The 15,156-nt window shown below is 39.5% G+C and overlaps 1 protein-coding gene across 1 annotated transcript; it reads left to right on the forward strand.

The window, feature by feature from the left end:
• Positions 1-9,603: 9,603 nt before the first annotated feature.
• LOC148523651 (olfactory receptor 2C3-like) lies at positions 9,604-10,551 on the forward strand. The gene has a single exon (XM_088473036.1). The coding sequence runs from the start codon at positions 9,604-9,606 to the stop codon at positions 10,549-10,551; it is 948 nt and encodes a 315-aa protein (XP_088329162.1).
• Positions 10,552-15,156: the final 4,605 nt, after the last annotated feature.

The following is a 15,156-nucleotide window of genomic DNA, read 5'->3' on the forward strand; positions in this document are numbered from 1 at the left end:
AGATGCTGGCATCAGGATTCCGACACCAGCATTCTAAGCGCCCACATCCCGACTGTCGGTATTTTGACCGGATCCCAGGAAAGAGGGTTTCTATTTGTTATTGCAGCCAAGAGATACTTTATGAATCAATGAAAAATGTACAAAATGTTTTGGTTTTCTAGGTATCATTCCATATACAATTAAAAAATAGTATATATTGTATAAGTTTATTGTGTGCGCAAAACAGGGAACATGTTGAAATTCACTTGCCACTCGATCACTGATTAGGCTTGATCCCCACTGGATCTTGAGGTGTCAGGGATTCCCTCTTACCGTCAGTGACCGCCTGTCACTGACTCCACCCCCTGTGCAGTGGTGGGGTATGTAGCTGCCACCACCAAACTCCTACTGTTAACATTTGGAACTGCTTACTGCTGTTTATGCATTGACGCTCAGCGACCAAACCTCCTGATTGGTGTCGGCTGATACCCACTGATCCCTCGCAGTGGACCAGGCTCTGCATGGTAGCTGGCAGAGGGCTTGAGCTTGGAGACACTTGAGTTCAATCCAGAAAAGCCGGAGAATGAAATAGCCTTTGGCGCAATTCTATTATCGTAGGATTCAGATGCAGTCATTGCAAAGGCAAAGATGTTTATTGCTCAATTGTCTTAAAAAAGACTCTTCCCCTCAGCTTTAAGGGGGTCAGCATACAGATGTCAAACAGCAGTACAATCCTTGATGTTCAAGAAGATACACACACAAACCAGGCTCACAGGCCTTCTTTTATCCCACTCCAATACACATTACCACGGGGGTAAGTTCATGCATGTATAACATTGTCAGCTATGGACAGTAGGGAATGGTCACTCCCCTGTGCATGAACCCACCTGGTGTTTTAGTTGCCACCCAGTTTTTGGCTTGTCTAGGGTTGGGGGAAGTTTCCCTTAAAAACGTACTTCCAGGAATCTGCTAAGGGTCCAAGCCTGCCACATCTGTCTGAATCTGAGCTCCAGAAGTGGGCAACCAAGGTCCCTGGGCAGGGTTTCTTGGCCAAGGAAGGGAAGCTCTTTGGAGCTCCCTAAAACCACTTAGCTGGCTGCATTAGCCAGCTCTTCATGCACCTCCTCATACCACTTTCAAGCATGAGGCTGCATACGAGGGCAGTTTATTTTCCTGGAAATAGCTGGAGGGTCCAGCAACCCTCACAGAGCCCTGGATCACCTGGGACTTCCTGGGAACAAAGGTAAGTGAAATCTCACTTTAAATGACACACTTAAAATACATTCAAACCATTTTATCGTGCGTATATGTATATATATATATATATATATATATATATATATATATATATATATATATAGTCCTGGAACAGGCGTCACTCGCGGCGTCTATGGTAATCAGACTTCACATGCTCGTTGTTTAAATCAACGTTTCAGGACTCTTTATTGGTCCCTTCGTCAGGATACAAAAAAAAGTAAATGACAACTTCTTACCTTAAATACACCTTTGCACCCAGTGAAAAAGCCCGCCGAATGTCCTTCAGACGCCGTCAATGTGACGTCACAAATGGAGTGCTCCCCATCACCATAGTAACATTGGAAGCTTAAGGCTACGGAAGCCTACAATAGCCAAAATACAATAAATAGCAAAATACATAATAACCTGTAAGGTCAATCTGCGCACCACGTAATGGTACAAGTATCTAATCGCTAGTTTCACATGTTGCAATAACGGATGTGTTCAACCTACAAGTTGATCAATATTAGAACTAATAAATAGTATGTTAGATATATTTGAAATAATAAACTATCTTAATATACATTTACTTCATAGGCTCAATTATAACAGTATAACTTGTGCCACCTATCCCTGAGTATAAACATAATGCTTATCAACTAAAGTCACATACACAGATATGCAAATATTTATAAAAAGCATTGCAAATTCAACTGCTCGTTTAATCCCTTAGGTGACATAGTATCTAATTTAAAGATCCAGCTGGATTCAAGCTGTAACAATTTTCTAGCTCTATCACCTCCACGGATATTATGTGGGACATGATCTATTATCCTATAGCGAAGACTTGACAGGTTATGCTTCGCTTCCACGAAATGCTTGGCCACTGGCTGATCACTATGGCCTTTGTTTAAAGCAATTCTAATCGCACTTCTGTGGAGGGCCATACGTTCTTTGAACATACGTTCAGTTTTGCCCACATAGCTTTTGCTACATGGGCAGGTGATCATATAGATCACAAAGTTTGATGAGCACGTCAGGAAATGCATGATGTTATATATTTTTCCCGTGTGTGGGTGGTGAAAACTATTGCCACTGATCATATAGTTGCACGTAGTGCAATCAGGGCATCTATAGCATCCCAATTTTTTACCACTTAAAAAATGACTGCCCAAATTGTTGGCCTTTTTAGTAGTGACATCAGGTTTCACTAATAGATCCCTCAGACTGCGTCCCCTTTTGTAACAATGCATAATAGATTTATTATGTAACGATGTTAATTCAGGGTCACTGTTAACTATGGGCCAAAGTGTTTTAACTGTTTGTGATACCTTCTCACTGGCCGTACTGAATTGATTCACCCAAGGAATTCTATTTTCTTTATTCTTTTTGACTTTAGTGATAAGCAAAGAGGCTCGTGGAGTCTTCGGTTTAGGATAATAGATCATGTCCCACATAATATCCGTGGAGGTGATAGAGCTAGAAAATTGTTACAGCTTGAATCCAGCTGGATCTTTAAATTAGATACTATGTCACCTAAGGGATTAAACGAGCAATTGAATTTGCAATGCTTTTTATAAATATTTGCATATCTGTGTATGTGACTTTAGTTGATAAGCATTATGTTTATACTCAGGGATAGGTGGCACAAGTTATACTGTTATAATTGAGCCTATGAAGTAAATGTATATTAAGATAGTTTATTATTTCAAATATATCTAACATACTATTTGTTAGTTCTAATATTGATCAACTTGTAGGTTGAACACATCGGTTATTGCAACATGTGAAACTAGCGATTAGATACTTGTACCATTACGTGGTGCGCTAATTGACCTTACAGGTTGCTATTTATTGTATTTTGGCTATTGTAGGCTTCCGTAGCCTTAAGCTTCCAATGTTACTATGGTGATGGGGAGCACTCCATTTGTGACGTCACATTGACGGCGTCTGAAGGACATTCGGCGGGCTTTTTCACTGGGTGCAAAGGTGTATTTAAGGTAAGAAGTTGTCATTTACTTTTTTTGTATCCTGACGAAGAGACCAATAAAGAGTCCTGAAACGTTGATTTAAACAACGAGCATGTGAAGTCTGATTACCATAGACGCCGCGAGTGACGCCTGTTCCAGGACTTTGTATTTTCCTCTCCAATTTGAGAGAGGTAATAAGGAAGGCACCGGGCACAGTATTTTACCTTATATCGAGGAGTGCCGGCAAGACTATATAGTGTGTGTATATATATATATATATAGCCATATACACTCTGCAACCTGTGCACAGCATCAGGCTTTACCCACAGCAGCTCGGGAGCTGCTATCCTGGCTCAGTGCTGCCCATACATTTTTATATTTTATTTTACCATTTGTGTTTCTGTTATACTTTGCGCTCAGCGCTGGGCTTTGTTAGCACACCACTGCAGTGCTGGGGCAAGCTCCCAGCCCACAGCGTGGGACGATCAGCTGCTGTTAACCCTCTGCACTGGCTGGCTTGACTGGTCCCCGGTGTTGCCTTCAGCATTGGGGAGGTCCAGGGAGCAGGCTCTCCCTTTGCCCATGTGTGGCCAATCTACATTGGAGTGTTGGGGTGCCCAGCGGTCAGTGCACAGTTCATTCTGCAGCGCTGCACTGGGAGCCGGCTTCTCTGGTCTCCCAGTGTGTGATCATTCAGCCCTGCAGTCCAGGACAGTTGTCCCAGCTGCAGCGGCTTCCAACAACCCTCCCAGTCCCCAGCATAGAGCACTAAGCGGCTCCCTGCACCGAGTCCTGTGGAGCTTGGGCGCCGGGAGTCTTGCTCCCAGTCCCTGGCTGGGAGCGCTCACCAGCACTTGCTGCAGCCACCGGAGATGGTATGGGGCTGCGGCACTTAGATGCAGCCCCCACCCCCGAAGCAGTGCACCAGAGTTTAACACACATTGTCGCGGCTGTTACAGTCATGTAATCTTTAATTTGACCAGTACCGCTTTTCCACATATCTGTAGTTAAGTGAATAGTCAGTTTATATGGCATTTTGTCAGCAAAAAAGAACTTTTTCTTAACATCCCGATACAGGTGAAGAATTGCTGTAAAATGGAATCGAGATGGAATTTGGTAGCGTGGACACATGACCTCAACTAATCATCTAAAACCAGATGCATTGGATGGCAATTGGATGCAGATCTAATGCGAACATATCTGTCATGGCTTCAGTAATCCATTGTGCAACAGGATGGCGGCTGTCTTACTTCATTCATCTTCAAATAATTGTTTCACAGACAATTGTTGTGTGAAAAAACTACTAGTCTTTTTCTTGGTCCCTTTCTGTGATGAAGATTTACCCCTAGCAGCTGCAGCTCTAGCATGAAATGATTCTTATTGGGAATCCTGGATAAGGGAGGAGTCAGTATGCCTTTGCAAATTGGAAGCAGGACTACCTCCATTCGCGAATGAGATTGATGATGAAGGTGTTGGTGGTAGAGATTGCATGTGGCTATCCATGCTGCTGGCAGTTGATGCTGGACCTATTGCTGTTGTCATATAATTTTACAGATTTTTATAACCAATTTGAATGAACTCGCTGTGAATTACTTAACAGGTAGGAGATGGTTAATGTCCCTACCTCTACTTACTTTGGTTCTACAAAGGAAACAAATGCCTTAAGAACTTTTGCCACTGGTGGCTGACTTACTTTGACAGAAACAACATCCTCATCCTGAATTGTATCAACTTCTTCTTGCCCAATATATTCATCATCAACATCTTCATTAATGTCAGATACATAAATATCCCCCTTATCCTGTTGCACTTCCAAAGTAGCATCCTCAATTTCTATGTCTAAACTATCACCATCCTTACTTTAACATCATTCATCCTGACATTTGCAGAGGTTTCAGAAATGGTGAAAGGAGGCTTTTCTATGATTGGGGGAGATCCATTACACCTTAGAGAGTGATAAAGTGGAGAGTGATACAGTACCAACCAATCAGCTCCTGTCATTTTTCAAACACAGCCTGTAAACTGACATGGGGGTGATTGTTAGTACTTTATCACTCTCCAAGGCTTAGTGCATCTCCCCCGTCAGAAATGTCAGACTCATACATAGCAGTCAGAATTGTCAGACTCATACATAAGCACTCGTGGACAGCCTTAGACTCTCCTCAGGGATTTGTGATGTTTGTGAACACAGTTTGTTCTTCAGCCTTAGTATTTTTTTTGTACACTTATTTGCCTGTTTTAACTGTGATACATCTAGACTCAGAGTGAGAAGGTGGTACATGCAAGGTCACAGAAGATGCTGGTCTATGTTTTTCCCTTGATTTCACAATAGGACTCTTAGTGCATGAAAGAGGCAGCAGGCCCACCACTCACAAATATGCTCCTCTGAGCCTTTTCTTGCCACTGCGTGTGGTGTATGGCATGGTGGCTAATTTAATTTTTTTGGCAGTAACTTTTTTCTTCATAGTCAGAGGTGATGTTTTATTTACACTTGTGAAATACTGTTGAGATTTGAGGTGCCCTTTACACCATCTTTCCCCTTGACCTTCTATAGCAGATGTTGAAGAAGTACTATGACTGGCAGCTTTAGTACTGGGTTGCTCCTGCTCTTCTATAAACTGATCCATGATTGTTTTTTTTACACCAGGTCTGAAGTAAAGCTACTGTAGTTGAACTTAACTGCCACCACACCAAGTGACTGTAAAATGAGATAGGGAAGGAAGGGACTGTTACCTTTACTATGCAGTTTTAGTAAAAAAAAAAAAAACAACTTTTGTTGACACCAGCAAAACTATTTTTTTTTCCCACTTATGATTTTTGGGGTACAGCTGATGGGGATACAACAATACCCACCAAAGTCGGTGGGATTGGTATATCACTACACCTGTGTGGACGCTGTTGGTATCAATATGCATGGTAGCCTTAGCGACCGCAACACTAACAGGCCTTTAAGCTGCTGTGACAAACCCCAAACCACCACATTCCAAATACCCCCCCCCACCAAGACTGAACACAGACCCTAAAACCTCCAGATAATAGACACACAACTCCGTGCCAGAGAGAGACCAAAGTCACACCCCAAATATCACCCCCAGATAACACCCACTCCTGTTCCTTTAATAGATTTCACAATGTTAATTACATCCCTCCAATTACACAGACTTACAGCAATGTAACCAAACCAAGCACTCAGCAACAATCAACTTTGCAGTGCGTGACACTCAGCAACAATAAGCTTTACCAACTTACAAAGTTTTGTGCAATCATGTAAAAAGTTAAATTGTTCTATTTGCACTTTGGGACATAATCTCTTGTGTAAACTATAGTTTTAAAAAAATAGTCATGGGGAGCATGGAAGTTGTACAAATTGTTGCTAGTTAGAGAAACACTGTTCCTTGTGTGTTCACCTAAACATGATCTGTAATTGCAATAAGGCATTAAAACAGCCATCTGGACATATATCCAAACATGAAAAGGAGTTTATAAGAACTCAGAATCTAGGAGGATAAAAGGAAATAGAATTTTAAATATAACTGTATTTCTACAATATATATCAGCTGTATATGAAATTATACCAGGTAAATCACACATGAATTTTACTAAAGCGAACTGTAGATATATATTTATTCTGTGCATGTTACAAAATGCAATGCATAAAAATACAATGGTTCTATTAATGGTATTACAAGTACTGATTCATTACAGGAGGTTATTAAATGTATGGAACCAGCAGTTGTCTAAAAGGTACCAACATACTGTATATAATGACTTATTTGAGATTAGATCCCATCCATTCAGTCCTTACAGTCATTGCTGTGTGGCACAATGCATGCTAACCTACTAAAATAAATGTATCCATGTTTGACCAGTTTGGTCATTGGAATTTGAAAACATTTTTACGTATGAAGTTGACTAAACATCGATATTATAATTTTCTTTGAAAAAATAACTCAATCGATAAAATTGATTAAATTATTACATTTCTAGAAATTATACACTATGTTATAAAATGTTATGCTTTAATGGCAATCTACCTTTAACATTGGCTGTGGTGCTTTTAATTCATGCTGAAATAAACAATTATTTTTAGTGTTGATTATTTGGTTCTAACCTAATGTCCTCCTACATGGGGTGTGCTTAGTGATATACAGTACATGCTTCTTGCCATTTACTTTCACTTCCAGCCATCTGTCATCACCAAAGCTCTAGTTACTACTATTCACTCCTTTAAAATGATTATATTCCAGGAGATTAATTTACATGTTGTTTTCATTTTACAAGTTTAGTAGGCATTCGCCTCTTGCCAGCTGCACTGTGATGGAAATAGAATAGATTAATGCAAATTAGACTGCAATGTCTCCTATGTGGTATGTGATAAACTAAGGCATGACTTATATTTCCCTATTACTTCATTCTAGGGATAAATTATTTATTCTACTACTTCCCCTGTCCATCAACATGATCATATAATAACCATGATTTTATAATATTTCAAAAGTAGAACAAGAAACTACAAAGTGATACAGAAAATATCATGGCCACTAACAGTAACAGATCATTTGTACTTTGACTTGTCACAGACTGTAATAAGACAGAATCCTATAGAATAGTTCTGTATTCTCTGCTATACTCCAATACTCCCTGAACAGGCAGAGAATTGCATTGCATGAATCTGTGATATCAGTATACAACTGTACACAGGGGCATATCAAGAGAGGGAGGGGCTCATGTGCAGTCTCTGTCCGGGACCCCTCCTCTCTCTCCGGCAGCGAACTGAGCGTAGCACCACAGCAGTAGACTCTGGGCACTAGTCGCAGCGCCCATTTTTTACAGCGCTGATACTGCCAAGATGGGACTCCGGTGAGGTAAGTATTAAAAATATGGGTGCAGGGTGGGCCATCCTGCACCGATTATAGATACACCCCAGGCTGTACAGGACAACTGGTAGAGTCCCTGGGTTAAACTACCCCCCTGTATCCTGCACACAATTACCCTCCCCACTTCTCGAGTGATCCAAGATAAGAATATTTTCAGGATCACTACTGAAACCATTGCAGGGCTGTTTTTCAAATACACAGATTGATAGTAACCTATTCCCGTAATTCTATGTTTATTGGGGTGGGGGGGGGGGGGGGGAGTGGGTGTTGGCTTTCCACCATAAGCACATTTTCCATGAAACAGTATATAACATGAAAAATAATTTATCTGTGTTTTACATCTGGGTCATATACATCTCTAATTTGCGATCTTTAGGAATTGCACAGATTTCCTGGATGTTGATATTTTGCTACATATAGATATATTTGTTATATAATATACTTTGATTCCGAACTCCATCTCTCACCCACTTATCCTCCCTTTCAGAAAGTGCCTTCAATCTTATTAACAGCAATGTTTATTACATATTTGCCTAAAGAACACCAAGAATGAATTGGCTGACCTGAAATACTTTGTGCTGCTCTAACTAGTTGCATGTTGGTTAGCTTCACCCATGTGCATCCAATTTTGAAGAAACAAAACAATAGGTCAGATAAAATATCACAAGTTCAAATGTAGCCTTAGTCAACACAGACAATTGTCTAACACCAGTCCTAACATGGACAAAGAATGTAAGGTGTTTAAAAAATGGTTATTTTCTTTCTATGTTTCATTCAAAATAAATGGCTATAATGTGATTTTTTTTTTAACACACATTGTAATTATGTCAGTTTGTTAGTAAATAGGTTATAATGTAACCGGCATAAGGGAGAATCCTGGAGATACAGAGGAGGCGATAAATGTCTGGTTCATTTAAACAAATCATTTTTAGCCCTTGTATTAGTTCAAAGTAGCAAATAAATGGTGGATAACAACATATTTCTGTTTATACAAATTGATATTGCAATAATAATACAAAGTCTGTATCATTAATACAAAATCAGACTCCTACAGAAAAAGTGGGATGTTTTGTTTACAACTATATAAAGTGTTTATAGTTATACATGTTGATGTTACATATAAAAAGACACTTCTGCACAATTCCTCTACCCTACATCTCAAGTCATTCTGCACTTCACCACAACAGTAAACAGAGTGAAAAAATTTGATAGCAAAACTTTTTACTAGGACTAAGTTGTAGTGAGTCGGCAACAGTCGAGGCAGCCATCTTGTGTACTGAACACACACAGATGATGGATGGATAGATATGCTGCTAACCCATGTCGTGAGGCACTAATTTCCAGTGAAGTGATATTGAAAGGATGCATTTTTATGAAAAGTGATTCAGTCCCAAAAGATAGACTGCTTCCATTAACTCTAGGCAAATAATGCACTTTAACATTTATTAAGTGCAGGGGCAGAAGGATAATTGTTTGTATATAAACTTTGTTATCATGACATTTTCACTGTACTACTTTATCTCCAGACTGCTGCTATTGGCATGACCACGTGGAACTACACCAGGGTTGAGGAATTCATCCTTCTTGGTCTGACCAGCCAGCCGAACATGCAAATTGTCTTATTTGTGATCATTTTAACATGTTACGTTATATCAGTTTTCGGTAACATAATCATTATTATTATCAGTAGGGCAAGTTTCCGGCTCCACACCCCAATGTATTTTTTTGTGAGCAACTTATCTTTTTTGGATATTTGGTACACATCAAGCATTGTTCCTAAAATGCTCACAGATTTTGTGTCAGTAAAGAAAAGCATATCTTTTGCTGGCTGTGCCTCCCAGATGTTTATCCCTCTCTCTTTAGGAGGGACAGAGTGCTATCTCTTGTTAGCAATGGCCTATGACCGGTATGCGGCTATATGCCGCCCCTTACACTACACCACTGTTATGAATCCCATCTTGTGCATTAAAATGGCAGCTGGGTCTTGGATTGGCGGCATAATAAACTCAGTAATACACACAGTCTTGGCATTACAGTTGCCCTTTTGTGGTCCCAATGTAATAAATCACTTTTTCTGTGAGGTACCTTCTGTGCTGGAGTTGGCCTGTGCGGATGTCTCTCTTAATAAGACTGTCATTTTCTTCTGTGCTATATTAGTGGTCATGGGACCATTTTTCCTTATCCTTATTACCTATGGCTACATCATCTCCAACATAATAAAGATAAGCACATCTGTGGGACGCAGAAAGGCCTTTTCCACTTGTGCTTCACACATTACTGTGGTGTCATTGTTTTATGGCACCATTATATTTATGTATATGAGGCCAGGGTCAGCTCATGTACATAAACAAGACAAAATGGCCACTTTGTTCTACAGTGTAGTTACTCCAATGCTTAATCCGCTTATCTATACTTTGAGAAACAAGGATGTGAAAGCAGCATTCATGGATATTGTAGCAATAAAGAAATTTGTCAGAGAAAGTACATAAGCAATGATTGTATATATATATATATATATATATATATATCTATCTATCTATCTATCTATCTATCTCCTAATCCTTGATGTGTATTACTTATATGAAAGAGGTAGGTGCCAAGCAGACAGCAGTATGCTACTTCCCTGCTCTGTTCGGCTTGCGGTACAGATAATAATCATCCTCAGATGGCGAATCTGTACCGCAGGAGAGGAACGGAAAGCTGAGCTTTCCTTTTCTTTATGAATCGCACTCACCATACAATAGTATAGTGCTGCGATGCAAGCATGGAGCAGGGGTGCCGCTGGAGAAGGAATACACTTCTCTATGGTAACTTGCTCCATGAATAGCGCAAAGCAGAGAAGAGCCCTGATATCAGCTAAACAGGGCTTCATGAGTAGACCCCATAGTTTCATATAAATTTCACTAATGGAATACACTGTATTTCCATAGCAGACAGAACATAATATAGAAACTTAGGTTGGTTTTACAGAAATAGAACCTGTTACTCAGTCCAAGTGCCATGAAACAGAAGGACTGTACATTTTCATCCAAATTTGACGAACAGATCATCTCTAAGTTATATTTGTGCCTGTTAATGCACTCCACAATGGCCATATAGCAGCTCTATTCCAACATGACCAACAATGATTTTGTTGGTTTAGATCAGATTATGGGGTTAATGCAATGGCGTATCTATAATGGGTACAGAGTGAGCAGGGGGCCACACTGTACACCCTGCATCCATATCTAGTTATATTTATCTCTCCGCAGTCTCCAGAGTCACGCGTCTGCCAACAACCCGGAGCTGCAAAGCAGCAAAAATCACGGAAAATTGTGCAGTGGATATTACCCCTGTGATTTGTGCATGCACACTAGACATGTGCCCAGGAATAAGGCATGGGCGCCATTTTCCTGGAGACCTGTGCATGCACAGTAGACTCTGGCACCAGAGTCTACCTTGCTGCCAGAGAGGAGGGGGCTCACACAGAGGCTGCACACAGGCCCTTTCCTCTCTTAAACCACCCCGGGGTTGATGTATCAGGCAGTGAAAGTGGAGAGGTGGAACAGTGGAGAATTTGCCATAGCAACCAATCAGCTTCTACCTCTCATTTCATAGAATGTACTTGATAAATTCTACCTCGTAGCTGATTGGTTACTATGGACAACTTCTTCACTCTTTTCACTGCCTGATACATTAGCCCCTTTAGCTTGGTTTTGGGTCACAATGAGGCCAATTTTTCACAATACTTTCACCCATGCAGCAATATTTATGGGCAATTTAGGAGGTTAGAGAACATCTGACACAGACTAAAGAAGTCAGTAACAATCTTCTGGTGAATACAATGTTTTAATAGATAGCAAATGTCCAAACACAGGGGTCTATTTAGTAAGCCATGGATAGAGATAAAGTACCAGCCATCATCTCCTAACTGTCATTTTTCAAACACATCATGTGACATGGCAGTTAGGAGCTGATTGACTGGTACTTTATCTCCATCCAAGGGTTAGTAAATAGACCCCACAATTATATTTTTCAGAGATGAAAATTATCAGTTTTAATTTTTACTTATTCTAAACTGCAAAAAAATGTATACGAAAACCAGAAAATGTGTAAGTAGAGTTGTAAAATTAATGTAATAAGACCACGTTTGCATAATCATACAAGATTATAGAGTGTGTGTGAGTGAGTGTGTGTGTGTGTGTGTGTGTGTGTGTGTGTGTGTGTGTGTGTGTGTGTAGTTTAGTAATAATTAGATGGTTTACAAACTTTTATTGTACACTTTTATTAAACATGGTTTACAATACAATACTAGAAGAATTGTGTAAAATACTGTATTACTCTAATACATATGAAAAAAACCTGTAATACAAGAATAAAATCACAAGGTGGCAGCATCAAGAGAAAATCTTGGATATGCCATAATTATGCATGTAAAATTAGATTCAAATGGTCAATTATAAATGGTACACATTTAAGTTATTATACCATATATTGTATTAAAAACACTTTTTATCATATGCACATTTTTCAATATATTTGAAATATCTTTAAAAGCCTAATAGAACACTAAGGTGGAGATTTACTAAGCCTTGAACAGTGATAAAGTGGAGAGTGACAAAGCACCAACCAATCCTAACTTTACAGGCTGTGTTTGAATAATGGCAGTTAGGAGCTGATTGGTTGGTACTTTATCACTTTTCAAGGCTTAGTACATCTCCCCCAAGATGGAGCATATTTAAATTAAATAACAGTGGATCCAACTTTAGATTGCTAACCAAACACATTCCAAAAGAACTCATCTTTTTGGGGCACACTTAGTTGTAAATGTAAAATATAAAACTTTATTATATTATCTTAAAATCATAAGACAACACTAGGACAAACAACATGAAAATAAACAAATATAATTTATAAGAAATAATACAGCAAAATATTAATATCCTGTATTGTAATTGTCTGAGTGTAAATACTCAGTATCTAAGGCTGCAGTTTTGTTCAATATATAGAAAGTTTTTTTTATAAAATGGCATAGATAGTTTGGTAGGTAATGAAGTGAGCGTCATGAGTTACCAACAAGTCAATTGTATCATACCAAGTATAACATTGCTATACAATCTTCTACCAGCATCCTCTGCACCCAGCAAAAATAAAATAAACACTCTTTGTACAGAAAGGAACAAATAAACCACTACTTTTGAGTAGCCTTTCCTCATCCGTTGATTTCCACAACTGTTAGATAACAAGGGTAAAATAATAAGTTCTCAGACTCGAATATATACAATATGTGGTCCAAGAGGGTTGAAAGTGATATAAGCACAAATACAGTTGTATTTCACACAGATTTTGAGTTCAAAGTCATATACTGTGAGTCATATAATATGAATCACTATCCACCAGCGCCGGCATTTCAGATACACATAATATGTTCAGTATCAACAATAGAAACCAAACGGATTTCTGTAATCAGAAATATCAAGGGAGAAAAGTATAGTAGAAATTGTAGAAGAGGAGGAGGGGAGAAAAAGAGGGGAAGGGACAGAGCATCACAAAATAAAGGAAAGCTACTCCCTCATAAACAGATCCAACGGGCAGCTGCTGCTTGCTGTGTGGGATGCATTAGTACAGCAAGTGAGCATACCCTTGGATAGTCATATGATGTGAATGAGTATAACGGACATCTACTTTTGCGGCGTAGGTCTGAGTGGGCTCTATTAATGCTTGGAGTTTGTCAGAATTTGTGGGTTTTTGTTTGTCCACCCACCTCTTGAGGATTGACCACAAGTTCTCAATGTGATTAAGGTCTGGGGGGATTCCTGGCCATGGACCGAAAATTTAGATGTTTTGTTCCCTGAGCCACTTAGTTATTACTTTTGCCTTATGGCAAGGTGCTCCATCATGCTAGAAAAGGCATTGTTAATCACCAAACTGTTCTTAGATGGTTGGGATAAGTTGCTCTTGGAGGATGATTTGGTACCATTCTTTATTCATGGCTGTGTTCTTAGGCAAAATTGTGAGTGAGCCTACTCCCTTGGCCGAGAAGCAACCCCACACATGAATAGTCTCAAGATGCTTTACTGTTGGCATGACAGTATTATTTAGCATTATTTGGTAATATGAACAAGAAGATACAAGGCAATGTCGCAATTTTGATTTTATGTTACGGTAATTTTATTCTCTCTCACTGCATACTCCACCTCTATTTTCCTGTACTGCCCTCGGCCCTCTGATCTAGTTCCCCTCATGCTCAGACTCTCTGGTGCACCTCATAAATGTACTACAGGGGTGTATTACCAAATTAGGAAGGAGGTAGGGGTAGTATGGCCAGCTTCTCTTTCAAACTTCAGGAATCCGTGGCTATTTGCCTTTTATTCTTTTATGGCCTTTTCTCTTCTCAGTTGCTGCAAAACAGCTCTCGCAAAGTCTTGTCTCAAATTTAATTTTTTTAATTAATCAATCGAGCGATCGTTTATTTTTACCTTCCTTCTACTACATACTCTACCTCCATTTCCCTGTACTGCCCTGATCTGTCTGATTCCGTTTTTGATTAATGAAAACATTCTAATCTATGGGGTCATAGCGTTTTTTAAACTGCCATCCTGTTTGCCACTGCTGTAACGCAAGTTTTCATAGATGTGCTATATTCTTTTAAACTGCAGTGGTTGTGCCGCTGCTCTGTTGCTTAGTTTAGCCAGCTAGCCTTTGGCCAATATTGATGAACAATATTGTGAGATGCGGTGTAGTCAAAACTGACAGGAAATGACAGAAATTAATGTTATTGAGGTTAATAATACTGTCCCAAATTATATGAATTTAGCAGTGTTGATCAATTCTTTAAAACAAACCCAGATCCAAAACAGATGATGGTGGTTTTGGCTAAACCAAAACACGATGATGAATTAGAACTGAAACACGGGGTCCTCACACATCTCTAGTATTATAGTACACATCGCTTAGCTGTCCCACTATCATGATTGAAACTGCATTTTCCCAATCTGCTGGTCAGTTGGGAGGTAATTGCTTTTGCTTTGTGCAGCTCTTGCAGACTTTCGGACAATGTTTTTAGTTCTATGCACCTCTGTAGGTTCTTGAGAAAACCATCACCTGTTTTCTCC

Source organism: Taudactylus pleione, unplaced genomic scaffold (genome assembly GCF_031769625.1).
Source record: "Taudactylus pleione unplaced genomic scaffold, aTauple2 ptg000129l, whole genome shotgun sequence".
Classification (NCBI taxonomy): domain Eukaryota; kingdom Metazoa; phylum Chordata; class Amphibia; order Anura; family Myobatrachidae; genus Taudactylus; species Taudactylus pleione.